This window comes from Spermophilus citellus, assembly GCF_964194105.1.
Source record: "Spermophilus citellus genome assembly, chromosome: 5".
NCBI classification, from domain to species: Eukaryota; Metazoa; Chordata; class Mammalia; order Rodentia; family Sciuridae; genus Spermophilus; species Spermophilus citellus.
Window position 1 is genome coordinate 53,225,502 of NC_138186.1, and position 24,707 is coordinate 53,250,208.

Consider the following 24,707-nt stretch of genomic DNA (forward strand, 5'->3'; position numbering starts at 1 on the left):
GACTTGGGCCTGAAGTTCCAGCAGTGCCAGAGGCACAGCAAGTCTTAGCTTCCAGTGAAGCAGAGCTCCTGAGCAAGCTCAGGAGGGACAGAAAGCAAATTCCTGTGGATTCCTTCAAGCACTACTTACTGAGCATCTCCTAGGGCCAAGCATGGCCGTGACACTAGGAGTATACAGTAGGCAAAACACAAGAAACCACACTGTCAGGAAGCTGGTATTCTAGTCTGGGGGACAGATAACACGATAAATCAGCCTAAGTGATAAAAAGAGGACAATGAAGCAGGGGAGGGCCTGGGAATGTGTGAGGATGTTGCAATTTGGGGGAATCTGTGAGGGTCAGGAAAGGCCTCTGTGAAATGGTGACATTTAAGCAAAGATTTGCTAGACGGGGCCGGTCCAGTGGTGCACACCTGTAATCCCAGTGGCTTGTGAGGCCGAGGCAGGAGAACTGCAAGTTTGAGGCCAGCCTGGGCGATTTAGCAAGATCCTGTCTCAACATAATAAAACCAAAAAGAAAGCAAGAAACTCAGAGGTGAGGCGTCCCTGGGTTCGACACCAAGCACCAAGACAAAACAAACCACCTCCAAGATTCAGCGGAGGGGTGAGGGGAGCCATGGGGCTGTTCGGAAGAAGAAGGTGCCCGATAATGGAGGTACAAGTCAAAGGCCCTGCAGGAGGAGCCCAGTGAGAAGGGACAGGGGCTGAAATGAGGCCAGGGAGTTGGACCTTGTAGGCCTTCGCTGTGACCTTAGCTGGGACAGCAGCAAGGCACAAGCTAGATATATTTCAGAGGAGGGGACCCTCCCAAAGGAAAACTGAGGCCAGCTCGTGGGTCTCCAGCCGGCTTTTCCCCGGGTTTTCCTGTGGGGGTCTGGGAGTGGGGGGAGCACGGAGCATGGAAGAACCCTGAGAGGCTGGGCCCTGGGGCCTGGGGGACCCGGTGAAGGTGAAGGCGTGGGGAAAGGTCACCAGAGACCGGGCCACATGGTGTACAGGAGCAATCTGTTCCCTCTCTCTGCCTGGAAACCCGGCCACTCATGTCTCTTCCTGAGCCGTCGGGCAGGACGAGCAGTCAAGGCCCAGAGGAAGGCCCACAATTGTCTGGAGATAAAAGAAGCCCCCCCGCCCGTCCCGGGCTGTGAGGCCCTGTGCTGCTCTCTGGGCACCTTCTCAGGGCACTGCCTGGCACCACCCGGCTCTGGCCTCGCCTCTCCAGCTCCCCTCTGGTGCCTCCCGCCTCAGCGGCTCTGCAGGCCTCCCCTCCTCCCCTGGACACACAGTGTCTCCTTGTGCCTCCCCGGGCTCCCAGGGGCGTCTCCCCTGCCGGCCACACATCCACCGCCAGCCCAGCCCCGCTGCTCTTTCATCCCGCTGCCCAGGATGCCTCCCTGGTCACCCCTGCTATCTGCCTCTGGTGACCTTGAGTCCCTTCTGAACAGTGGGAGGGCCTGGCAGGAGCCTGGCCCAGTCCCCCGAGTGCCAACTCTGAAACCAGATCTGTCACACCCTGAAGAAGAAAAGGCTGTTTATGTTCCTCCTTGACGTCCTCCAGCCGCCACCAACGTCAGGACCGACACTTACTTGCCAGCTGGGCTTGCTGCCATCCCAGTGGGCTGGGGCAGACTTCCACCTGCAGCCCAGAGAGTGTGGACACAGGCAGGTCCCGCCTCCCCGGGTTCCTCAGGGGCCTCAACAGTGGCTCCCGCTCGATGGACAGTGACATTTAGAGACACCCCGGCTGCCGGGGTCGGGAAGGGAAGGTGGCCTGGCTCCTGTGCTGGCTGGAGGGGTCAGGCCCGCTGGCCAGCCGCTCAGCGCCCTCCTGCAGGAAGCCTCAGCAGATGGCGAACTTCTGGCCCAGGGACAGGGTAGAAAACTCTGGCTGCTTGTGGGAGGGGACAGGAAGGCTGGTCCCTGAGCGAAGCTGGCTTTTCCTGTCCTCCTCTCTCTAAGCCAGGGACGGACTTCTTTGGAGCCCACCTCTCACACTGGCACCGCTGGTGACCTCTGCCCACTGCATGGTAACCCAGAGGGTGGCCCACCAGGACTTCCCAAAGACAGGGGGTGGAGGAGGGAGCAGGACAGGGACACTGGAGGGCGGCAGCAGCCACAGGAGCAGTTTCAGCTGGCTGCCTGCCTCTGCCCCAGAGCCCTGTCCCTCCACCACAGCCCTGTCATAGGCCATTAGGCTCTCAGCAGGTGCCCTGTGCTCGCTGGAGGCTGGGAGCCGGGTTGGAGGTGGACCTGGAGACGTGCCATCCCCCCCCACCCCGGCCTGGCACTGTCAGGGCTCAGAGCCCTTCTGGGAGGCTCAGGGCACTGGTGGCCAAGTGATGAGATAGTCCTTTGCCACTCAGGGTGTGGCACTTGTCCATTCCATCCCACACGCCTGCGGAGGCCCCACTGGTGGGAGACACGGTACTGGGCTGGGCCCCGGCTAGGAGGCCGCGTGCTCAGGCCCTGCCCTAGCCTGGAGCACCAGGCAGGGAGGCTGCCCTGGCCCAGGAGGACATGCAGGAAGAAGTGGCCTTCAGGGCTCTAGGCCTAACCTACGCTGACAGGAATCAGGGGACAGACAGCACCTCAATGGCAAGATTCCCCCCTGAGACCAATGGAGCCAGTAACGCGTGTTCTCAAGAACTGTGACGCGTAGGAGACGGACCGGACGGACCTGTGGACACCAAGTGAGTCCAGGCCGAGGTGGCTCGTTGGAAATGTCGTGCCTTATTTGGGTCCCCTGATCTTTTTTTTTTTTTTTTTAATGATGGCATTTATAAGGAACTGGCACTCAGAATGTTTTCTAGATATTCAATTAGATTGAGGGTTGTTGCTGAACCTCTGTTGGGGTAGGATGATGTAGTATCTTTCATATGTACACACATGATCACATGTAAAACACATGTACATGTAAAACGGTGTTGCTGTGATCAATAGGTATGCATATACACTTGTGTGTATGTGTATTTTTATTTATTTACTGAATTATAAGCCCTTATCTTTTAGATACACACTGAAGTATTTGTGGGGAAAGCATGTGATGTCAGGGATTTGCTTCAAAATGACAAGAAAAGGCACAATTGAGGTGGCTTGGGGAGGGGACTGAAGAGGTGAGGGTTGCTGGTCTGGGTGGTGGGTTGATGGGTGCATTAAATTATTTTATCTAGTTTTGCATCTGTTCTACATTTTTTTTTTTTTGTACTAGGAGTCAAACCCAGGGGTGCTTAACCACAGAGCCACATCCTCAGCCCTGTTTGTATTTTATTTAGAGACATGGTCTCACTGTGTTGCTTAGACCTCACTAAGTTGCTGAGGCTGGTTTTGAACTTGTGATCCTCCTGCCTCAGCCTCCTGAGCTGCTGGGATTACAGGCATGCGGTCACCGAGCCCTGCATTTAGATTCTTTATATAAAGAATGCTACTAGCTACTGGGTTGTGTCTTCCTGCTACAAGCATGCTGGGTCGTGTCTGCCTGTGTGTGTGTGTGTGTGTGTGTGTGTGTAAATTGTAGGTGGACACAGTACCTTTATTACATACATTTTTATGTGGTGCTGAAGATCAAACCCAGGGCCTCACACATGCGAGGCAAACACTTCACCGCTGAGCCACACCCCGGCCCTAGATTCTTCATAATGAAAAATAAGACCAGAAACAGAACAAGCAGGGGTGGGGGGGGGGGGTCAGTGGGATGTAGGGCTGGGGGCGGGGCCAGCTCTGTGAGGAAGCAGCTCCTGCAAAGCCCTGAGGGAATACATACAGCTGGTGGCAAGTGAGGCCCCAGGGTTCACAGTCGCTGTAGCGTGAAGCTGTGCCAGGCGCTTCGGGTACTGAGATAACTAAGGCTCAGTCCCTATGCTCCGGGACGAAGACCAATCTCAGTGGAGGGCCCTGGCTAAGGCCACAAGAGACCAGAACCCAGTGGGAGGGGCCAGGAATGGCCTGTGCAGCTTGATTGAGAAAAACAGAGGCAGTGGCCATTTGTCTAGAAAAACTGGTAGACCAGGTGGCCCAGGAGGCATCAGGCAGACACAACCCAGCATGCAAGCGCAGGAGGCCTGAGGATGGAGCTGCGAGGTGTTTATCCAGGCTCCCAACACATCTTTGCTGGAACCGTAGAACTTTTTTTTTTGTTGTTTTGAAAATCTTAAATTCTCTTGTGTTCTTCCTGGGTGACCTCAAGCAAGTTACTTAACCTCTCTGATCCTCAATTTCCTCTTATAGAAAATGGGGATAGTCACTGGACTCATCTAAGATGATTATGAATTAAATAAGAAAATACTTATAAAGCATTAACAAAGTGCTTGTGTTAGCTATTATTACCTTCCAAGTTTCAGGGCGGAAGCTGCCCTCCCTGGGGGCCACGAGGGGAAGACAGTGAGGCTGATCTGAGAGCACCCGGTAAGGAGGTGGGGGAGCCAGGAGCCCCCCCCCCCCCCGCCCCGGGCAGCCCTCGGCAGGTTTGTGATCAGTTCTGAGGAAAAGCTGTTTCCTTACAGCAGTGAAGAGGGACAGATCCAGAGAAAAAGTTGCTGGAAAAGGGGCCAAAGTGAAGACCCCTGGGGTCCATTAGGGCCAGCATGGCTGGCTGGAGCCACTCCGCACAGAAGGAAGCCGGGGGTCCAGCTCCAGGAACCACCCCTGACCCTGTTGCCCCCTGCAGGTGGCTTTTGGACCTGGGGTCCCCAGGAGGGGGACATCAGCCCTATGGGGAGGGTGGGGCCTGCTGGCCCCTCCCACTTGGGGACAGGGCCTTTCCCTGCAGGCGGCCCTGGGACCACTTCCTCTTTCTTCATTCTGAAGCCAGGAGCTGGCCTGCTGAGCCCGTGGGAAAGACGGGAGCCCACTCCAGGATGTCCTAGCCCATCAGCGTCCCCAAGCCAGGGTGGCTGAGTGTGCTGCTAGAAGTCCCCGTCCCTACTTCAGGACCACCCTGCAGGCCGGCGGGATGGAGCCTGCAAATGAGGAGAAGCTGGCCTCCGTGCCCAACCTGGTGACTGTGTTTGAGAACAGCAGGTACTGGGCTGCGGGGGAGGGTCTCGGACAGGCAGGCAGCCCTGGGTCCTGTGCCCAGTGGCACATGCTCCAGGCCCCAGGCCAGGGCCTCCTGAGCCCCCTCTGCGAGCAGCGCTCTGGGGGGTCCTGCCCTGGGCATCCTCCTGTCTGGGCAGCACCCACACCCTGGGTCATGGGTCCCTTGGAGCATCGAGAGTGCAATTGGGGTCCGGGAACACGGCTCGGTGACAGAGCCATGTGTGTTGGAAGAGTTAAACCAGTGTGAGCTGGGCGTGGTGCCACAGGCCTGAAATCCCAGCTGCTCAGGAGGCTGAGGCAGGAGAGTCTTGAGTTCAAAGCCAGCCTCAGAGATTTAGCAAAGCCCTGAGCAGCTCAGCGACACCCTGTCTCTAAATAAAATACAAAAAAGGGCTGGGGGAGTGGCTCAGTGGTTAAGAACTTCTGGGTTAATCCTTTGTACCTCCCCCACCAAAAAAAAACCCCAAAACCAAAAACCAGTGTGGTTATGGGGGGAGTGGACTAAGGCAGTGTCGGGGCTGCAGACCCCACCCACTGCCCTTCTTGCACCTCCCAGAAGTAATAGCTAATCCTTCCGAGCATCTCCTCGCTGTGGGTAGGGCAAACCTATAGCTGGTCACTGCCACAGGACACATCGAAACTGAAAGTGGACGTCATTGAAACGGAGAGAGAAGCGGGGACTGTGCCCGGCGAGGCAGGGTGGACGGACGGGCAGCCTGCCCAAGGGCACCGTCTGCGCCCCCTTGGTGCCGTGTCATATGTGATCATCCTAACGGCCAACCAGGATGGCACAGCCTCTGCTTCTGTGTCCACCTTACAGATGAGGAAACGGAGACCCCGGGATGCCCCTGCTTTAAGTCCCTGTGTTTGCTGTGCTTTGGGGCAATGCTGAGGTTTCTGCTGAAGGGAACAGCAGGACCAGATGTGTGAGTGTGTGTGTGTGAGTGTGTGTGAGTGTGTGTGAGTGTGTGAGTGTGTGTGAGAGTGTGTGTGAGTGTGTGAGTGTGTGTGAGTGTGTGAGTGTGAGTGTGTGAGTGTGTGTGAGTGTGTGTGCGTGTGTGAGTGTGTGTGCGTGTGTGAGTGTGTGAGTGTGAGTGTGTGTGCGTGTGTGTGTGCGTGTGTGTGCGTGTGTGTGAGTGTGTGTGTGTGAGTGTGTATGTGAGTGTGTGTGTGCGTGTGTGTGTGCGTGTGAGTGTGTGTGTGAATGTGTGTGTGTGCGTGTGTGTGTGTGTGTGTGTGTGTGTGTCCCTCACCACTCAGCAGACATTCCCCAACCCCAGTCCTGTGTTAGCATCAGCCTGGGGCGGGTCCCCTGGAAGGAGGCTGTGAGATAGGGATTTGCCGCAGGAGGTCTATTGTGGAGAGCTCTGGGGACAACCAGGGGAGAGAGGAGCAGGAGGGAGGGGCTGGCCTGCGCCAGGGAGCTCTGGGATGGTGGCCCTCTGTTGTCCCTGCTGAGGCAAAGGTCTGGTTGGGATTTTACCGCCCCAGGGACTAGTCTGTGGGTCTCCCTCCCAGAGAGAGGTTCCCAGAGGGGGGCTTCCCGAAGCCGCCAGCCAGGGGCTCTACCCCAGCTGGGGGAGGCTGCCAGACCCCCACCCAGAAGGGAGTGGGGCTGAGCACCTTCGGGAACCCGAGAGGAGGAGGAGGGGGAGGCTTCTCGTGTTCGGAGGCCAAGCTCCTGTAGTAACCACGGTGCAAGGTCGTGGGCAGCAGACGTCCTAGGAGGGGCCAGGGTGCTGTACAGGAAGAGCCTCCCGTGGGCTCTGGCAGGGAGGTGGCCTGATCCACCCTGAAGTCACCTGAGCTGACTCTCCCAGGGTCCTGGCCCAGCTTGACCTGTTCAGCACCGAGGACAGCTCTCAGGCACCGCCTTCCTGGCCCACCCAGCCCTGGGGTTGGAGGCCGCGGGCCTCAGCCACCACGCCAGGTGTGGGGTGACCTTGGTGGAGCCCCCAGGCACTCTGCGGCTGCCCAGCAGCACCCCAGATGGAGTGGGCAGCCCTGCGACCGAGGCGACCGAGCAGGTGTCACCAGGAGGGTGACCAGCCTGTACTGAGTGAGGGGCGCCCAGCCAGCGCCTGGCCTGGGCTTCTGGGGGTGCTCCGAGGCTCGGCTGATGGGAACCTGGGGTGAGGAGGAAGCAGAAGCGGGCCTGGTGCGGGCAGAGAAATGCAGAAGCTGAAACCGAGTGTAGAACAGAAAGCCTGGGGCCACCAGGCCAGGCTGCGGGCGAGAAGCTGAGGAAGCAGGCTCTGGGGTGCCAGGGAGGGCTGAGAGTCCTGGGGCAGCAGCCTGGCCCCCTGGTCCCTCTGTCACCCACTGGCTGGGTGGCCTGGGGCAGGTCACCTTGGCTCTCTGGACCCGTTTCTCCTTTACGCAGATGAGAAGCAGCTCAGGGCCAAGGCTCAGAACCGACCCATCTGAGCCCAATTCCACTTTTGTCGCATCTAAGTGGCAAGTCCCTGTCCTTCCTGTGTCTCAGTTTCCATGGCTACAAAATGGGAATCGTAAGAATCCTTTCCTGCAGAGTTGGAGCTTGTGTATGTGTCTGACCCCTGACGCTCCAGCCTCTTTCTCATAACGATGCCTGCTCTGCGCTGTGGTCACAGCCTTTCCACGCCAGGGGAGATGGGGTGCAGCCCATGTCACTGGACATATCCAGTGAGGGTGGATACGTCCCTCATCTACAGAATGTAACTGACCAGCAGACCCAGAACGCAGGGTAGCCAAGCTGCCCTTGGAAGCCCTGCCCTGGGGGAGCAGGGGATCTGCTCTTAGCCTGTTTTTTTCTTCAGTGGGTCATGTGGGGAGCCAAGATCCCATCCGAGCTTTAGCAGGTCTGCCCTCACTTTAGATCACTCCATGGCTCCCACCTTCCCTCCATGTATCAGTTACTGATGCAGAAATTAACTCGGGGGTGAGGCGCAGGGTGATCTGAGAAGAGCCAACTAATAAGCTTTGTCCGTAGAAGGGGCGGGGGGTGTCTTCTGAATTCGACTGCATTTCAAACAGGGAAGTATGTAGTTCCCCAGAGAATAAAACAGGGCACACTGACTCATCTTGAAGACTGAAGTTCCCTCCAAGGTTCGGGAGAGACGTGGAAGTCTTACTTGGCAAGTTTCTCCAGAGTGCCGGGTGCTCGGGAGCCGCTGCCCACCAGAAATGGACAACAGTCACCCCCCGAATCCTCACAGGGACAGGCTGCGGTTCTCCCTGTTCTCTGACAAGGACACTCTTGGGTCTGCTCCTTTCTCAGGACCCCGGGAACAGCGCCCAGAGACCAGGACCAGCCACCAGCCCCAGGGCCATGGGAGAAGCCGCATGTCGGGGAGACCCCTGAGTCTGGGCCCAGGACCGTGAGCAGGAGGTGTCTGAGCTCCCTGAAGAACAAGCTGTCCAGCGGGGCCTGGAGGAGACCTTGCCAGCCTGGGACCTGCGAAGGGACAGTGCCACAGGTAAGCACTGGGCCTCTCCCCTGACCGCCTCCGCAGACGCTCTCTCCCGCCAGAGCCCAGGTGGGGGGCTTGTGTGATCAGAGATTAGCCAGAAGCTGGACGGTCCCCCCTCAACAGCCCGGGATGGCTACAGCCCCTGGACTCTCCCCACCTGCCCGTTATTTCATGCCTCCCTCACCCCCGTCAGAATGGCAATCACCAAGCCCGCGAGAAGCGACCGATGTTGGCGAGGATGTGGGGAAAGGCACACCCTTGACATTGCTGGTGGGGCTGCAAATGGGTTCAGCCACTCGGGGAAGCAGTGTGGAGATTCCCCAGAAAACGTGGAATGGAACCTCCATTTGACCCAGTCATCCCACTCCTTGGTATATAGCCAAAGGACTTAAAATCATCATACTGCAGGGACACAGCCACCTCAATGTTTATAGCAGCTCAACTCACAGTAGTTAGACTATGGAACCAACCTTGGTGTGCCTTCAATAGATGAATGGATAAAGAAAATGTGGTTCATATACACCATGGAATATTACTCAGTGATAAAGAAGAATTAAATTATGGCATTTGCTAGTAAATGGATGGAACTGGAGGCTATCATGCTAAGTGAAATAAGCCAGTCCCAAAAACACAAAGTCCAAATGCTGTCTCTGATATGTGCATGTTGACTCACAATAGCCTGGGTGGCGGGGTGGTGGTGGTTCAATTTTGGTCTTTTAGGCCAGGAAATTGAAGTTTAAGACACTTGTTCAAGGTCACAGGGCTTGGAACAGTCTTCACCTTGTGAACTTGGGATGCTTCACAGCTGTGGCCTCAGTTTACCCTCTGGAGGGGGCAACAGTCTCACACCAGAAATGGAGGTCTGCGTGCTGATTTCCTGTCCTTAGACTAACACTGGGTCTGGTCCCAAGTCGGTCACCTCTCTCCTACAGATTTGTTTCCTGGCCTGTGGAAGGGGGAGGGGGGACAATACATAGGACTGTACTCCAGAGCCAGCTCTGTGGGTTCACACCCTGCTCTTCCTCTTTCTCACTGTGTGACTTTGGGCAGTCACTTTAACCTCTCTGTGCCTTATGATGGATGATTGCAGTGGTGTGTTCTGGTGACCAAATGCTGCGTAGCAGACACCCCAAACATAGTGGCCTAATATGACCTCATTGGGGTGACTGGCATGCTGCAGGACAAGTCTTCTGTTGGTCTTGGTTGGGGGCTGCATCAGTCTGTCAGGCTGTCTCGCCAGAATCCCACCCGCTGTGTGCTTTGGACAACAGAAAGGTGTTTTCCCACAGTTCTGGGGACTCAAGTCCAAAATCAAGGTGTGTGTGTGGGGTGGTTTCTAGGGAGGCCTCTGTTCCTGGCTTGTAGATGGCCACTTTCTTGCTGTGTCCCCAAGTGGCCTTTTTCCTCTGTGCATACACATTCCAGTGGTCCCTTCTCTTCTTACAATGACACCAATCCTATTGGTTTGGGGTCCGTGCTCCTCATCTCACTTGACCTTAATTCCCTCCTTCAGGGCCCCCATTGCCAAATATAGTTACAGCTGTTGGAGGTGAGGCCTTCAGCAGGGAGGTGGATGGAGTATGGTAGGGATGCAGGTCAGTCTTTTATCTTTAAATTAAATAAATAAACCTCCATCAGGTAAGGGGACACAATATCTTTGTTTTATTTATTTATTTTTATGTGGTACTGAGGATTGAACCCAGCCCCTCACATGTGCCAGGCGAGTGCTGTACCACTGAGCCACAACCCCAGCCCTGAGACTTTTATTTTTGGTACAGGGGGTTGAACCCAGGGGTGCTGTACCATGAGCCGCATCCCCGGCTCTTTTTATATTTTATTTAGAGACAGGGCCTCGCTGAGTTGCTTAGGGCCTCGCTGTTGCTGAGGCTGGCTTTGAACTTGCGATCCTCCTGCCTCAGCCTCCAGAGCAGCTGGAATCACAGGCCTGCGCCGCTGCCTCTGGCACCTTAGTCTCTAACAAGGTTTCTTTCACGTGGCCGCAGGCAGGTGGCGCCGCAGGCAGGTGGCGCCGCAGGCTGGAATGCCCAGGATGGCTCAACCTGTGAGCTGCTCCCTGGGCAGGGACAGCCGAGGCTGGGCTTCTAGGAGCTCCCTCTGTCTCTGTGTGGCCTCCAGTCTCCCCGCTTTGGGGCCTCCCCTGGAGGTCCCTCCATCAGGCAGCCGGCTCTCTTGAGGTGGTGACTCCCAGCTCCCGTGGGAGCACAGGAGGAGCTGCTGGGTTCAGGGGGCCCTTCTGAACCCCAGCACGGGCTCAGCCTCCGTCTGCAGGTTCTCTGATGGCCTCGTGCCAGGGCCAGCCCAGATGCCCTGGGGACGGCGGGAACAGCGGAGGGTGCTCCACAGTGACAAACCGAGGGCTCACCAGAGGCACCCCAGCTCCCTTCTCCCCTCTCCTCTTCCCGTCCCTGCAGGAGCCAGAGGAGAAGAGGGTGGTCCGGGAGCTGCTGGAGACAGAGCAGGCCTACGTGGCTCGCCTGCACCTTCTGGACCAGGCCAGTGCCCAGCACCCCTGGCCCAGCACCAGTGTCCCCTGCCCGCCACCACCCATGTCCTCAGAGCAGGGCTAGGAGCCCTGGGTTTGAAGCTACCGAACCCTGTGGTCGGAGGCTGAGAACCCTGGTGGCCGGGCCAGCGCCCACAGATAGTCCTCCTGGCCTGTCCTCCCATCCTGTCCCTCTGGCCTGTCCTCCCAGCCTGTCCCCTGGCCTTTCCCCCTGGCCTGTCCTCCCGGCCTGTCCTCTCATCCTGTCCCTCTGACCTGTCCTCCCAGCCTGTCCCGGCTCCTCACCCACCATACCCCATGGACACCCCGAATTCCTTAAGGAGCCCCAAAGCCACAGGGCCAGATGGCTGACCCTCAGCACAGGGCGCTTGGGCCTGGTGACTCAGGTCCGAGAACTCCATAGACCCCAATGGCCTATTTCTGATGTTCATCAGGCGTCAGACTTTGGCCAAATCCCCACGTCCCCAAACCTGTGAAATGGCAGAGCAGTCTTCCCTGCCGTCCCTCCCCAGGGCCACTGAGGGCGGGAGTCTGGGAGGTCAAGGGATAGAGCCCTCAGCACCCCAGGCCCCTCTGCCCTGGGTGGGCTGGCGAGCGGCTCCCCCCGGCAGCCGGTGACCCAGGGTGGCGGTCCCAGGTGTTCTTCCAGGAGCTGCTACTGGAGGCGCAGGGCAGCAAGGCCTTCCCCGAGGACGTGGTCCGGCTCATCTTCTCCAACATCTCCTCCATCCACCAGTTCCACGCCCGCTTCTTCCTCCCTGAGCTGCAGCGGCGCCTGGAGGACTGGTGAGGCCGCCAAGCCTGGCCTGTGCCCTCTGTGTGGCCATGGTGGGCCCTCCCCGGGGCGAGGGAGGGACAGGCACAGGTGTGCGCAGGAAGGGGTGGCGGGGCTCACTGACCTTGGCCTTGGACTTCACATCTGGTAACTGATCCAACCTTGGAATCAGCGGCCACTCGATGGCCACATTGTGGTCACACGAGAAACCCTCTTTGCTTTCAGAGGTAACCACCATTTCATGGAAAAAGTCACTTGCTTTATATATTTTGCCAAAGAAATGCCATGATGTCCAAGTGTCCTTGGAAGTCTTCGAAAAAGGAGGTCACCAACTGGTGGTCAATACATAGGGGCCTTGTTATAGATATGTGTTTTACTTTGTAATCACCATTAACGTAAATATTTTAGGGGCTGGGGCTCAGAAGTAGAGCAGTCGCCTAGCACGTGCAAGGCCTTGGGTTCGATCCTCAGCACCACATAAAAATAGATAAATAAAATAAAGGTATTGTGTCCAACTACAGCTAAAAAAAAAAAAACCTATAAGCTGGGAGCGGTGATATATATGACTGTAACCCCAGTAGCTTTGGAGGCTGAGGCAGGAGGATCTTGAGTTCAAAGCCAGCCTCAGCAATTTAGCAAGACCTAAGCAACTCAGTGAGGCCCTGTCTCTAAATAAAATACGAAATAGCACTCAGTGGTTAAGTGCCCCTGAGTTCAATCGCTGGTACAAAGAGACAGAGAGAGAGAGAGAGAGAGCGAGCACTGGTGTGGTGGTGTACACCTATAATCTCAGTGACCTAGGAGGCTGAGGCAGGAGGATTGCAAATTCAAGGCCAGCCTGGATAATTTAGCAAGACTCTGTCTCAAAAGAAAAAATAAAAAGGGACATGGATGTAGCTCAGAGGTAGAGGGTCCCTGAGTTCAATCCTTAGTATCCCCCACACACTCACACACACACACATAAGAGAGGGAGAGAGCAACTCTATGAGTCCACCTACCATCATTCCCATTTGTTTCAGAGTAGAAATTGAGGCACAGAGAAGCCATGTGATTGGCCCAAGAACAGGGGGAGTGACTGATGTGGTGGAAATGCAGCTGAGGCAGGCCAGCTCCTGGGTTGGCTTCTTACTGTCCCTGGGTTGAATGACCCCCAGGCCCTGCCTTGGGAGCATGGTGGATACATTCTTATCCCTTGAGCCTCCTGTTCTTATCTCTAAGATGGGCTAAAGGCTCTTTCCACCCGCAAGGTTGTGAGAGTGGAAAGAGCTGAGGTGCGGGAGGGCCCTGGTCATGCTCCACGGCCAACCATGGAGGAGTTGCCCAGCCCTGTGGCAGGCCTAGCGCTGTGGGTGGTGGGGGGCCAGGGGACAGGAGCGCCTGCCCTGGGGGCGCCTGGGGGACCAGCCCCGCCCACACCGTGGGAGCCTCCATCTGTTCAGGGAGCCGGCCTCGCCTCGCCCAACTGGAGTCCACAGAGGAGGTGGCCAGGCTGAGGACCACCCCTGGGTCTCCTTCTCAGGACGGCCACGCCCCGCATTGGGGACGTGATCCAGAAACTGGCCCCGTTCCTGAAGATGTACAGCGAGTACGTCAAGAACTTTGGGCGAGCGGCAGAGCTGCTGGCCACCTGGACGGACAAGTCCCCACCCTTCCAGGAGGTCATCGCCCGCATCCAGGTGAGGCGGGAGCGGGGCCTGGCTGGGGTTTGGGGCGTCTCCCGGCTCCCGCGCGCCCCGCGCCCGCCCACCTGTCCTCCCCGCCCACCTGTCCTCCGCAGAGCAGCGAGGCCTCCGGCAGCCTGACCCTGCAGCACCACATGCTGGAACCGGTGCAGAGGGTTCCCCGCTACGAGCTGCTGCTCCGGGAGTATGTCCAGAAGCTGCCGGCGCAGGCCCCCGACCGCGAGGACGCCCAGAGTGAGGAGCCAGGGCTGGGGGGGGGGGGCACCTGTTTACTGAGCACCTACAGTAGGACTGTAGGATCGTCACCATCAGTAACCGTGGTTGAGACCTTATGGACATTATCCATACCGAGCCATTGTGTGTCAAAAAAGGTCACTGAGGCCCAGAGAGTTGAAGTGACTTGCTCAAAGTCACACAGCCGGAAAGGAGGAGAGCTGCAGGGTGCCAAACCCTGTGCTTCTCCCACTGTTCCGGCTTTGTTCAGGGAACAGGGAGTCACCAAAGCCAAACTGCGCTGCCTTCGGGTCCCTTCTAGTCTCCCTACCCTCGATGGCCTGCACCATCCAGACACCACCTGTGCAGGACGTCCAGGGGCAGTGCTGGAGGTCCCGAGGCCACTTTTCGAGCCCCGAGGGCCTCCCATCCCGGCCTCCAGCCCCTAGCCCCTCCTTGTCAGGGGATGACCCTGGCCTGCCTCCTCTCCAGAAGCCCTGGACATGATCTTCTCTGCGGCTCAGCACTCCAATGCGGCCATCGCCGAGATGGTAAGCGCGACCCTGGGGCGAGCGCGTGGGGGACCCCTGGGCCTGCCCTGCCTCCTGTGGCCCGATCCACGCGGCCCCCACACCTGCCCACTGCCAGCCGCCCGCCCGTCCGGCTCCACAGAGCAGGGCCCTGCTGGCCTGGCTGAGGTGCCCCCTCCCCTAGGAGCGGCTGCAGGACCTGTGGGAGGTGTACCAGCGCCTGGGCCTCGATGATGACATTGTGGACCCCTCCAACCACCTGCTCCGCGAGGGCCCGGTCCTCAAGATCTCCTTCCGTCGAAGCGATCCCATGGAGCGCTACCTTTTCTTGGTAGGGGCTGCTGGGAGCCTCCCACCCTGGGGAGGGGAGCTCCCGGTTCCTCTGGCCCAGGTGGCCTCTGTCTGGCCACTACCTGGCACTGCAGGGGGTCAGGGAAGACCCCGTGTTTTGTACTGTGCTTTGATGCCTGGTGACTTAGGAAGTCGGGAACTACCTCTGGGCTTCAGGAATTTCTAACTACACTCTTCCCAGAGATGCCCCAGGAAACACAAGAGTTGGAGTTTGAACTGTTAATCCTGTTCTAGGACAGGTACAGCAGGAAGGCATTAGGTTAGCTACCAGGAAGAACTGCCTTGTTCACTCTGAAGAAGCCAGGGGCTCCCCTGAGATCTGACAAGGTGGTCCCACCTCACTCCCCCAAGGCCCTGGGCCCTGAGCCCCCTTGAGGACAGCCTAGGAGGTTTTGAGGTTGGCTTTGTTCCCTCGAGGCCCACAGGTAAGGTGACCTTCAGCACCATCCCAGTGGGGCAGGGGCTAGACAGCCCACTTCCTTCTCCTCTGTGATGTCCAGGGAGTTAGGCCAGAGAGTGACAAGAGAGGAGTGGGTTGGTGGCGCCGCCCATCCTGGGAAGCCCCGCCCATTCGAAAAGCCCCGCCCATTCGAGAAGCCCCACCCACGCTGGGAAGCCCCGCCCATGCACTCGCCCCGCCCCTGCGCTCACCCGGCCCCTGTCCCCGCAGTTCAACAACATGCTGCTCTACTGCGTGCCCAGGGTCATCCAGGTGGGCGCCCAGTTCCAGGTTAGGACCCGCATTGACGTGGCCGGGATGAAGGTGAGAGGCTCCGCCGGAAGGTGGGGGTGACCCAGGTCCTGGGCGGCGAGGGAGCTGGTGGTCCTCAGCACGCAGGGCTGGAGGGGCTGGAGGGAGAGCTCACCCGCGGGGCCAGCCTCCTGCAGGGGCCCTTCCTGGGCCCCAGGGGTGGGGCATGGTCCACAGGCTTCAAGGAGTGACGTGCCCTCCAGGCCCCTGGTGGCGTGGTGGCTGCAGGTTCTGAGTCAGCAGGTCTGAGCAGGGCCGGGCAGTGCTGGGGAGTGAGCCAGGGCCTCGTGCTAGGCAAGTTTGCCACCCCTGGGCCACCGTCCCAGCCCTTTAAAACAGTTTTTTAAATATAAGCCAGGCTCAGTGTCGCACACCAGTAATCCCAGCCACCTGGGAGGCTGAAGCAGGAGGATTCCAAGTTCGAGGCCAGCCTGAGCAACTTGGTGAGACCTTGTCTCAAAATAAAAAATAATAAAGGGCTGGGGATGTAGCTCAGAGGTAGAGCCCAGGCCTCCCATGCAGGAAGCCCTGGGTTCAAGCCCTAGCGCTGCCCAAAATAACGATAATGCTGCTGCTGATGTTAATTGCATTCTCTAACAATCAGATAATACATATTTCAAAATCAAACAATATAAAAATATATACAATGAGCAGTCTCCTCCCTGCCCTGTCCCCTTGTTCTCCCTCCTGAAGTCACCTTGGCTTCTCTTTGCACATACATGCTATTACCATGGCCATGGCCCTGCATCAGTAGTATTTTTGGAGAGTGTTGCCCTTGGCACATTAGAGCTGCCTCCTCTTTTTATGAGGCTGCATAGTATTCCACTATGGGTGGGCTGCAATTTACTCAACCAGTGATCTGCTCAGGGCTGTGTAGGTTGTCTTCAGTTGTCAGCTGCAGGAAATAACCTTTCAAAGTCTGAGTGTGAGTGCATCTACTGTTGATCCCGCTGAGAAAGATAAGGAAACCAAGACTCTGTTTAAGTGTCTTGCTTGCGAGTCGCACGGCAAATCCGGGTTTGGACAACCTGGATTCAAAGCCCCAAGCGTCCCTGGGTCTGGAGCCTGTGGTCTAATCCCCACGCTGAAGCTTCCCAAGTGAGGCTTCTGCCCAGAGCCGTGAAGTCTGTGGCCAAATCTCAGACGTGGAGGAGGAGGTGGCAGCCATCTGTCCTGACCGTGGCGCTCCCCGCTGGCTTCTGAGCCCACTGTGTCCTGAAGCCAGGGCTGGACCTGCAGGGGCCTGGCTTCCCCCCACCCTTCCAGGTCCCCACCCCCCCCCACCCCGTCCCGAGCTGCAGGTGTGGTCCAGTCTGGAGCCTGGGCCCTGAGACAGCTGGGGACCCCCTGCTCCATGCTAGATTGTCTGCAGTGGGCACAGCCTGATGGCCCGTGGGGCCCTGGGCACCTCCTGGGGGTTCACAGCCCATCCCCACCCTGAGCTGACTGAGGGATCTAACTTTCCACCCCCAAGTGGCCAGAATGTCCCAGAGGCCGGGTGTGTTCAGGGGTGTCTCTGTGGGATCCTCTGTGGGTGGCATCTTGTCACAGACTCAGGCACAGAGAAAGAGACAGAGATTGACAGAAAGGTCAAGAAACAGGCACCAACACAGACATAAAGAGAAAATACGTAGAAGTGGGGTGCAGCTTGGTGGTAGAGTGCATGTTTGGCATGTGCAAGGTCCTGGGGTCGATCCCCAGCACCAGAAAGAAAATATGTCTGGTGAGCTTTTCTCCCTCTAGCGGCCACACAGCACCCTCTCCTGGATGGTACTGGTATGGCAGGTGCAGAGCTGTCCGCAGCCCCCTGTCTATGCTGGACCATGTTCTGAGTCTTAGGTTTAGAAGAAGCAGTCTGGTCTTGAACCATCAAGATGGCTCTCACTAACCTATTACACTGGCCTCCTTCTGGTGTGTCACTGACTCCACAGTCTCACCTGGTCTTAATGTTTTGCCATCCTGCACAGGGCCAGTCTGCAAAGAAGGAAGGACTATGGGTCCAGCCCCTCAGGGACTCCATGTAGAGCTGTGCAGGCTGTGCACTGCACAAGGATACCTCATCTGAGAGGTGCCATCTGCAGCAGACTGCGTATTGGCCGACTATGACAGTATCGAGATGGCATATTTATAGTGAGAAGTGTCCGGCAGATGGCAGTCAAATGTCTTGTTCCAACAAAATCTGGATGTTATGCCAGTTTGCCAACAGATGTCAGCAAGGCATTTGGAGGAAGGGTGTCCTTTCACCAATGAGGACAAAGGACCGTGTGGACAAGCGGGGCTCCGCAGTGACCACACCCGGGGCTGGGTGGGGCTGGGTGCAGCAGAAGCTCTGTGAGCATCTCGGGGGACCCCAATACCCAGGTCAGGAGTTCCCAGCTCCCCTTCTTTTGGGGGTGTTACAGGGGACCTGACGCAGGGGCACTGGCCACATCCCCAGCCTGTTTTGTCCTTGATTGACCGCAGGCTGCTGGGTGGCTTCCCCGACTCTCTTCCCCCCACCTCGCTTCTCACCGCCTGGCAGCTCCCCGGGACCCAGGGCGGCAAGTCCAAACCTCCGCCGCCCCAGCAGAGGGGACACTGGCTCTGGGGCCGAGGCCAGGCCTGCTGGGAGGAAGGACGTGCTCAGGGTCAGTGCTGTCAGGGATGCGGTGGCCCCACCACCACGCGTGAAGTCCCGGCCACTTCGAGGCATGGCAGAGGGCTCAAGGGTCAGGTGGCATCAGGCCCCAGTTTCCCAGGCGCAGGCTCGGGCTCAGGTGTGTCCAGGTTCTTTCGTGACCCTCTCCCCGGGGCCCGGGAGGTCTGTGCTGCCAGGACCCAGGGCTGGGGTGGAGAGGTGTTCTCCCACCTGAACTTTGGTCCCCCAAAACCTGAGCTGCGACCCTTACTTTGCCATTTTGTGCTGTGTGACCTCAGCAGGTCTCTGTGTCCTCATCTCCTCCTCGTTGAGGATGGTAATGTCTGCCTTCCAAAGCTGCTGCAGAGATTATTTTCTTTCTTTCTTTTATTTTTTTGTACTGGGGATACCCAGGGGCACTTAACCACTGAGCTTTTTTTATTTTTATTTTTTTAGAGACAGGGTCTCACAGAGTTGCTTAGGCCCTCGCTAAATTACTAAGGCTGGCTTTGCACTCGGGATCCTCCTGCCTCAGCCTCCTGAGCCTCTGGGATCACAGGCGTGGGCCACGGCCTCCTTCAGCTTTTTATTATGGACATTTTTAAACCAAGAAAATGGTGCCCTAACCTTCACATACCCGCCTGGTTTGGGGACCCAGTTTCCATTTGGGGTGAAGCTTTGTGGGGGCTGTCACCTGCACTCTACACTGGGCCACCGGAGCTGGGACTCCCAGAGCTTCAAGGCCCCTTGGCTTAGAGGGGGCCCAGCGGCAGGTGCCTTTTGCTGGTTGGGCAGGACTAAGGAGGAGGGGGATGAGCTCCCCAGCCCTGTCCCTCAAATGGGGACTGCTGCTTGGGCACAGCCCATCTCCCTCCTCTCTGCCTGTGCTGCTGCGGAGGGGACAGAGAGTGACAGGGCTGACCGGTCCCCCTGCCTGCAGGTGCGGGAGCTGCCCGACGCCGAGTTCCCCCACTGCTTCCTGGTGTCGGGGAAGCATCGCACCCTGGAGCTGCAGGCGCGGTAGGAGCGGCTGGGGGGCAGGCGGGGGCCCGGCCGCGCGCCTTGGGACACCCATGTGCACCTTCCTTCTGAGCAGGTCCCAGGAGGAAATGGCTTCCTGGATACAGGTATGGGAACGCTCTGGGGCTCCTAGGACTCTGACCCTAGAATCCGGGTGTGCCCAGCTGCTCCTGGTCTGTCTGTGGAGTTTGGAGTCAGCCCTGGGTTCAAATCCTGCTGCCTCTCTCTGCCTTGCTGGAAATCCTGGGGCGAGTCCCTTAACCTCTCTGGGCCTCAGTGTTCACATCTGTACTCGGGCTAGTTTCTCCTTCCTCGGGTCAGCCCCTGTGTGCCTGGGCGCCAGGGCCTGGTGGGCTGGTTCTCTGCTGGGTCTGTGGGTTTGGGGGTGGGTGAGGAGAGGAGCCCTCCCTGCGGCTCCTCAGTGACACCCCCTCTCCGCCCCCCGCCCCAGGCCTGCCAAACAGCCATCGACCAAATTGAGAAGCGGAATGAAACCTTCAAGGCTGCAGTGCAGGGCCCCGAGGGCGACGCCCAGGAGCAGGTTGGTGAAACCTGTGCCCCCTCCTCCCATGAGCTCCCTGTCTGCTCCACCCAGGTGGCTCCAAGGGACAGGGAGTGTCACCCACCAGGAGTGATTTGAAGGGACCAGGGGAAGCTCTCAAACCTCTCTCAACCTCTCCCCAGTCAGCGACTAAGTTTCCCACTAGCAAAAACTGCCTTGGGGGGCGGCCCCCTGCCGTGTCCCTGGGAAGGGGACAGAGACTCCAGCTCTGGCTGCCGGCCAGGTGCAGTTTGGGATTTGAAATTACCTGAGAAACGTAGCCCATGGGACTGGGGAGGCAAGTGAGGTGGGTTAGGGAGACTCTCTGGGACTTGATTTCCTATATGAGCTTGCTGGGTGACTTTGCTGAGTTACTGGACCTCTCTGGGCCTCAGTGTTCTTACTTGTAAAATAAGAAGAGTAGTAAGTGACTCGTCACGAAGGCTTGATGGGTTCCGTCAGTTTCAAGTGGAAGCCCCGGGGACACCCCGCACGCAGACCTCCTCCAGGGCCGCTGCCCCTCCCCTCCTTGCCCCACAGCTGCAGTCTGAGGAGCTGGGCCTCCGAGCACCTCAGTGGGTGCGGGACAAGATGGTGACCATGTGCATGCGCTGCCAGGAGCCCTTCAACGCCCTGACCCGCCGGCGCCACCACTGCAGGGCCTGTGGCTACGTGAGTGCCCCCGCCAGCGCCCCCGCTCCGCCGTCCAGCAGGGCTCCTCCCTGGGCCGGCTGCTGCCCAACGCCCAAGCCTGGCGCAGGTGGCCCCGGCAGCGCTCAGCTGGGCAGCCCCACTTCACAGATGGGAAATGAAGCTCCCATTAGTAAAAGGACCTGCCCGATGTCCCAGAGCTGACCCTGTCCTCCCACCTGCCGTCTGTCCACCATTTCCCAAGGCTCGGTGCTCAGCTGGGCTCAGGAGCCAGGGCAGCGCCCCCCACACCTCTTGCTTTGGGCCTGGTGCACCTGCTGCTCTGTGGGAGCCCGTCCCTGTCACACCATGTCCCCTCCATCTACTCTGCAAGCAGAGAAGCCCAGGGCACCCTCCATCTTTAACAACCTCTGGGGCACAGGAGGAGTCCAGCAGGACAGGTTGGGGCTAGTCGGGGAGGTGTCCCCAAAATACAGGGGACTGCAATCGGGACAGAGGTCAGTTTCTAGGGCCAAGGACACACCTGCCCCAGAAGGCAAGCCCTGAGTCACATGCACCCGCCAAACAGGAGGGGCCTGGGGACTCTGCTGTTCTGTAAGTGAAAGTCTCACCCATCTACACTCGCACCTCTGTAAGGAGTCCCTAAACACAGGGAAGAGGCCCCCAGGGTGGCCCACACCTGGAATCCCAGTGGCTCGGGAGGCTGAGGCAGGAGGATCGGGGTTCACAGCCAGCCTCAGCAATTTAGTGAGGCCCTAAGCAACTCAGCGAGACCAGGGCAGGGGATGAGGCTCAGTGGTTGAGCGCCCTGGCTTTAATGCCTAGTACCACAGGGGGGAAAAAAAAAGAGAGAGAGAGAGCTCCAACCTGCCTGTAGTTTTGAAGAATTGCAAAATTAGAAGTTGGTGAAGCACAAAAATATTTACTAGTTATAGTAAATAATTTAAATCTCTCAACACAAATAAAATACTCCCAGGCCAGCCGGAGCCTCTGTGTGGGGCCCTGGCTGCCGTGGCCTCTCGTGCCCCAGCACATCTCTGCGCCCTGGGAGCCGGTGACTCATCCTTTCGGTGGCCCAGGTGCCTGGTTTCTGTCTCCCCTGCTGCCAGACGGGAGGCTTGCCAGGGAGGGACGCTCAGCACTGCCCTGGGCGCACACCCTCCTCCTGGGCCCTTCCTCCCGCCCCTGCTCCTGCACCCCCTTCCTGGCTGCTGGTCTTGCTGGGTGCTGTTCCTGGGTCTCCCTACGCCCGGCTCCCTTGGTCTCCCCAGGCTGATCCACGGCAGCCTCTGGGGCTTCTCAGTGATGGACTCGGGGTGGGGTGGGGTGGGGGTGCTCCGTCTCTTCCCAGGTAAAACAACTGGCCCATCATTTTTTTCTATTAGAACATTCTGGACTCTGGGATGGAGTAAAAATTTGCATGAGTCCCAAAGCAAACAGGGATTTTGAAGATACACCCTGATTGTGGAGGGTCTGCGCTGCCACTTTGCTGTGTGGCCCTCAACAAGTCATTGCCCCCTCTGGGCTGGCCTGCTGTCACCCTCAAACGAGGACAAGAGCCCTGGCCCCTTCACTTGGAGCACTTTGATAAGTGAATGGGTTAAGGCCCCCAGAGTCCCGCCCCCCTTTCAGGGGCCCTAGCACAGGGGCCAGGCCCCAGGCCTACAGCCTCGGAGCCAGAGCCTGGGCTGGCCCACCCTGAAGCCTCAGGTCCTGGAGCTCAGCCAGCCTGGGGGACCAGCTCTGCTCTGCCCCTGCAGCCCGATGGCTCTCCTGTCCCTGCCCGCTGACGATGCCGTGTCCCCCAGGTGGTGTGCGCCCGGTGCTCAGACTACAAGGCCGAGCTCAAGTACGACGGCAACCGGCCCAGCAGGGTCTGCCTGGACTGCTTCACCTTCCTCACCGGAAGCGTGCTGCCCGAGGACAGGGACAGGAGGCGGGGCCTCCTGGAGGTGGGGCCTCCTGCCCCTTGACCTTGGGTCCCTGCTGGGCGGTCCTGGGTGCTGAGGGGCAGTGCGGCCACACCTCCCCTCCTCTCCTCCCCCAGCCGGGCAGCGGGGGCCTGGCACCACACAGAAGCAGCTCTGTGTCTCTGCCCACGTCCCCGAGGCCTGCCCCACGGCCCTCGGAGGTGTCTCAGACACCACTGGACAGATGGGGACCCTGAGGACAGATGGGGACCCTGAGGCTCCAGGACAGGCAGAGCCTGAGCTCTGTCCACCCCAAGCCCTGAGTGATTGCAGGGTCCACCAGCTGGAAGGGACTTCAGGGACCAGCTGGGCCTCTCCCGTGGAGACCCAGGTCCAGAGGGTGACCTGCTCCACACTTTTGTCACCGGTTTTTTTTTTTTGTACGTTCTGTCCACTGCCTCGGGGCCTCACCAAGCCCCTCCCCTCCCCCACAGAGGCCCCCTATGGGGTCCCAGCTGTTCCACAAATACCATGTCACCCAGCCCGGATCCTGACTGCACCCCCAAAGGCCAGGTGGAGGCCAGGTCCCTGGGAGATGAGAAGGAGCTGTCCGCTCCCAGGTTCAAGTTGGTCCTTCCCACGAACACTGGCTCCCGCCCAATCCCCCTGTCCCTCCAGGCCTGGTCCCTGCCCAGGCCCCAACTCTGTTCCTTGGGGCATCCCACCAGGGGTGAAGCCTTCCTGGCCCCTGGCCCCCATGGGCGCACTCGCTTCGGGTCCCACCGGGGCTCCATGCAGCTCAGCCATTGGCCAGCCTGGTGACTTAGGCACATGGAGTGACATTTCTGAGTCCCCGGGGCAAGGGACCCCTCCTTGCTTCAAAGATTAAACAGGGAGCGTCCAGCCCCAGGCCTGCCTGTGGGTCCAGGACACTGGTGCCACTGTCCTCTCTGCTTCCAGAAAGGCGCCCCGCCCGAGCCCGGCCAGAGCCTGATGTGCAGCTTCCTGCAGCTCCTCGGGGACAAGTGGGGCAAGAGCGGCCCCCGGGGCTGGTGTGTCATCCCCCGCCACGACCCCCTCGTGCTCTACGTCTATGGGGCTCCTCAGGTAAGGCCACCTCCCGCCTGCCCGGGTCTGGCCTCCCCACGGTGAGGGCAGGGTTGGCCCCTACGTCAGATGGACACCGAGGCCCAGAGTCCAATCTGAGCTGGACCCAGACAGCAGCTCGCGGGTCCTTCCCCCTCTGAGGGCCAGGTCTCTATGGGGGACCCCCCTGGGGTCTGAGGGGCAGTGTGTGCTCTGAGTGGGGTGGCAGCCCATCTCTCCCTCCTCCCCCAGGACACGCGAGCCCACACCTCCATCCCCCTGCTGGGCTACCAGGTGACCCCTGGGCCCCAGGGGGACCCCAGGGCCTTCCAGCTGCAACAGTCGGGCCAGCTCTACGCCTTCAAGGCCGAGACGGAGGAGCTAAAGGGCCGCTGGGTGAGGGCCATGGAACAGGCAGCCGGGGGCTGCAGCCCCGGAGTGACTGATGACGGGGACCTGTCTGACTGAGCCACCGCCGGCCTCACGTCCTGTTCCAACATTCAGGAAAGATGGGTCCAGCCGGGGGACGTGGTGCACATCTGTAATCCTAGAGGCTCGGAGGCTGAGGCAGGAGGATGGAGTTCAAGGCCAGCCTCAGCCATTTAGTGGGCTCCAAGCAACTCAGCAAGACCCTGTCTCTAAATAAAAATGTGAAAAGGGGGCTGGGGTGTAGCTCAGTGGTCAAGTGCCCGTGGGTTCAATACCCTTTAACCAAAAAAAAAAAAAAAAAAAAAGTGAGAGAAAAAGAAGAAAATATGGGTCCATTCCTTTGAGAAGGGGGAACCAACTGTCAGAATTTGCGAGGGCAGAAGGGGTCCCTGGGCCATGGGACATTCAATGCTAAAACTGGGAAAGTCCAGGTAATCCAGAGTTGTTGGTGCTCTGGGTGCAGCTCTCAAGCTGGATTGCTTTACCAAAGTACTGGTGAGCCCGGCGCGGTGGCCCACACCTGCAATCCCAGCCACTCAGGAGGCTGAGGCAGGAGGATCACAAGTTCAAGGCCAGCCTCAGCAATTTAGTGAGATCCTCAGTAACTTAGGGAGACCCCGTGTATCAAACTTAAAAATAAAAGGGGCTGGGGATGTGGCTCTGTAGTAAAATGCCCCTGGGCTCAATCCCCAGTGCCAAAATGAAAATAAAACTAAAAATACTGACGAATATATCCACAGGTTGTTAATTTTAAGACTAAAAAATATCAACCAGTACGGGGACTCTCTGTATTTTATGATAAATTTTGTTGAGCATCTAAAACTTCTCTAAAATGTAGAGTCTACTTAAAAGGAAAATAAACTTAAAACAAATTCTAAGAAAAAAAATCAACCAGGAGTACGCCCTGGTGCACACCCCAAGATTCCAGCACCTCAGGAGGTTGAGGCAGGAATATCACAAGTTCGAGGCCAGCCTGGGCAACTTAGCAACACCCTGTTTCAAAAAAAAAAAAAGAGCTGGGGATGTGGCTCAGTGGTACAGTGCCCCTGGGTTCAGTCCCCAGTACAGGGGGAAAAAAACATTTAAAATAAAGATTATCAATGTCTGTGCTCACCACCCAAGATTTTTATTGACTTGATCTGAGATG

General features: G+C 58.2%; 1 protein-coding gene across 5 annotated transcripts; it reads left to right on the top strand.

Moving 5' to 3' along the window:
• Window positions 1-687: 687 nt before the first annotated feature.
• On the top strand, window positions 688-24,291 carry FGD2 (FYVE, RhoGEF and PH domain containing 2). 5 transcript variants are annotated; one of them, XM_081293776.1, is made up of 20 exons: window positions 688-2,021; window positions 2,358-2,684; window positions 4,326-4,395; window positions 4,798-5,010; window positions 8,288-8,486; window positions 10,913-10,993; window positions 11,642-11,790; window positions 13,299-13,455; window positions 13,557-13,695; window positions 14,167-14,225; window positions 14,389-14,535; window positions 15,226-15,318; window positions 18,864-18,943; window positions 19,020-19,050; window positions 19,395-19,484; window positions 20,025-20,156; window positions 21,112-21,214; window positions 21,944-22,087; window positions 23,006-23,152; window positions 23,384-24,291. In XM_081293776.1, the coding sequence occupies exons 4-20, from the start codon at window positions 4,943-4,945 to the stop codon at window positions 23,575-23,577; spliced, it is 2,013 nt and encodes a 670-aa protein (XP_081149902.1). In that variant the 5' UTR covers window positions 688-2,021; window positions 2,358-2,684; window positions 4,326-4,395; window positions 4,798-4,942; the 3' UTR covers window positions 23,578-24,291. The 5 variants fall into 5 exon arrangements, with proteins under 5 accessions (XP_081149902.1, XP_081149899.1, XP_081149901.1 ...); XM_081293773.1 differs by having other exon boundaries at window positions 688-2,684; window positions 4,332-4,395; XM_081293775.1 differs by lacking the exon at window positions 4,326-4,395 and having other exon boundaries at window positions 688-2,688.
• The last annotated feature ends 416 nt before the right edge of the window (window positions 24,292-24,707 follow it).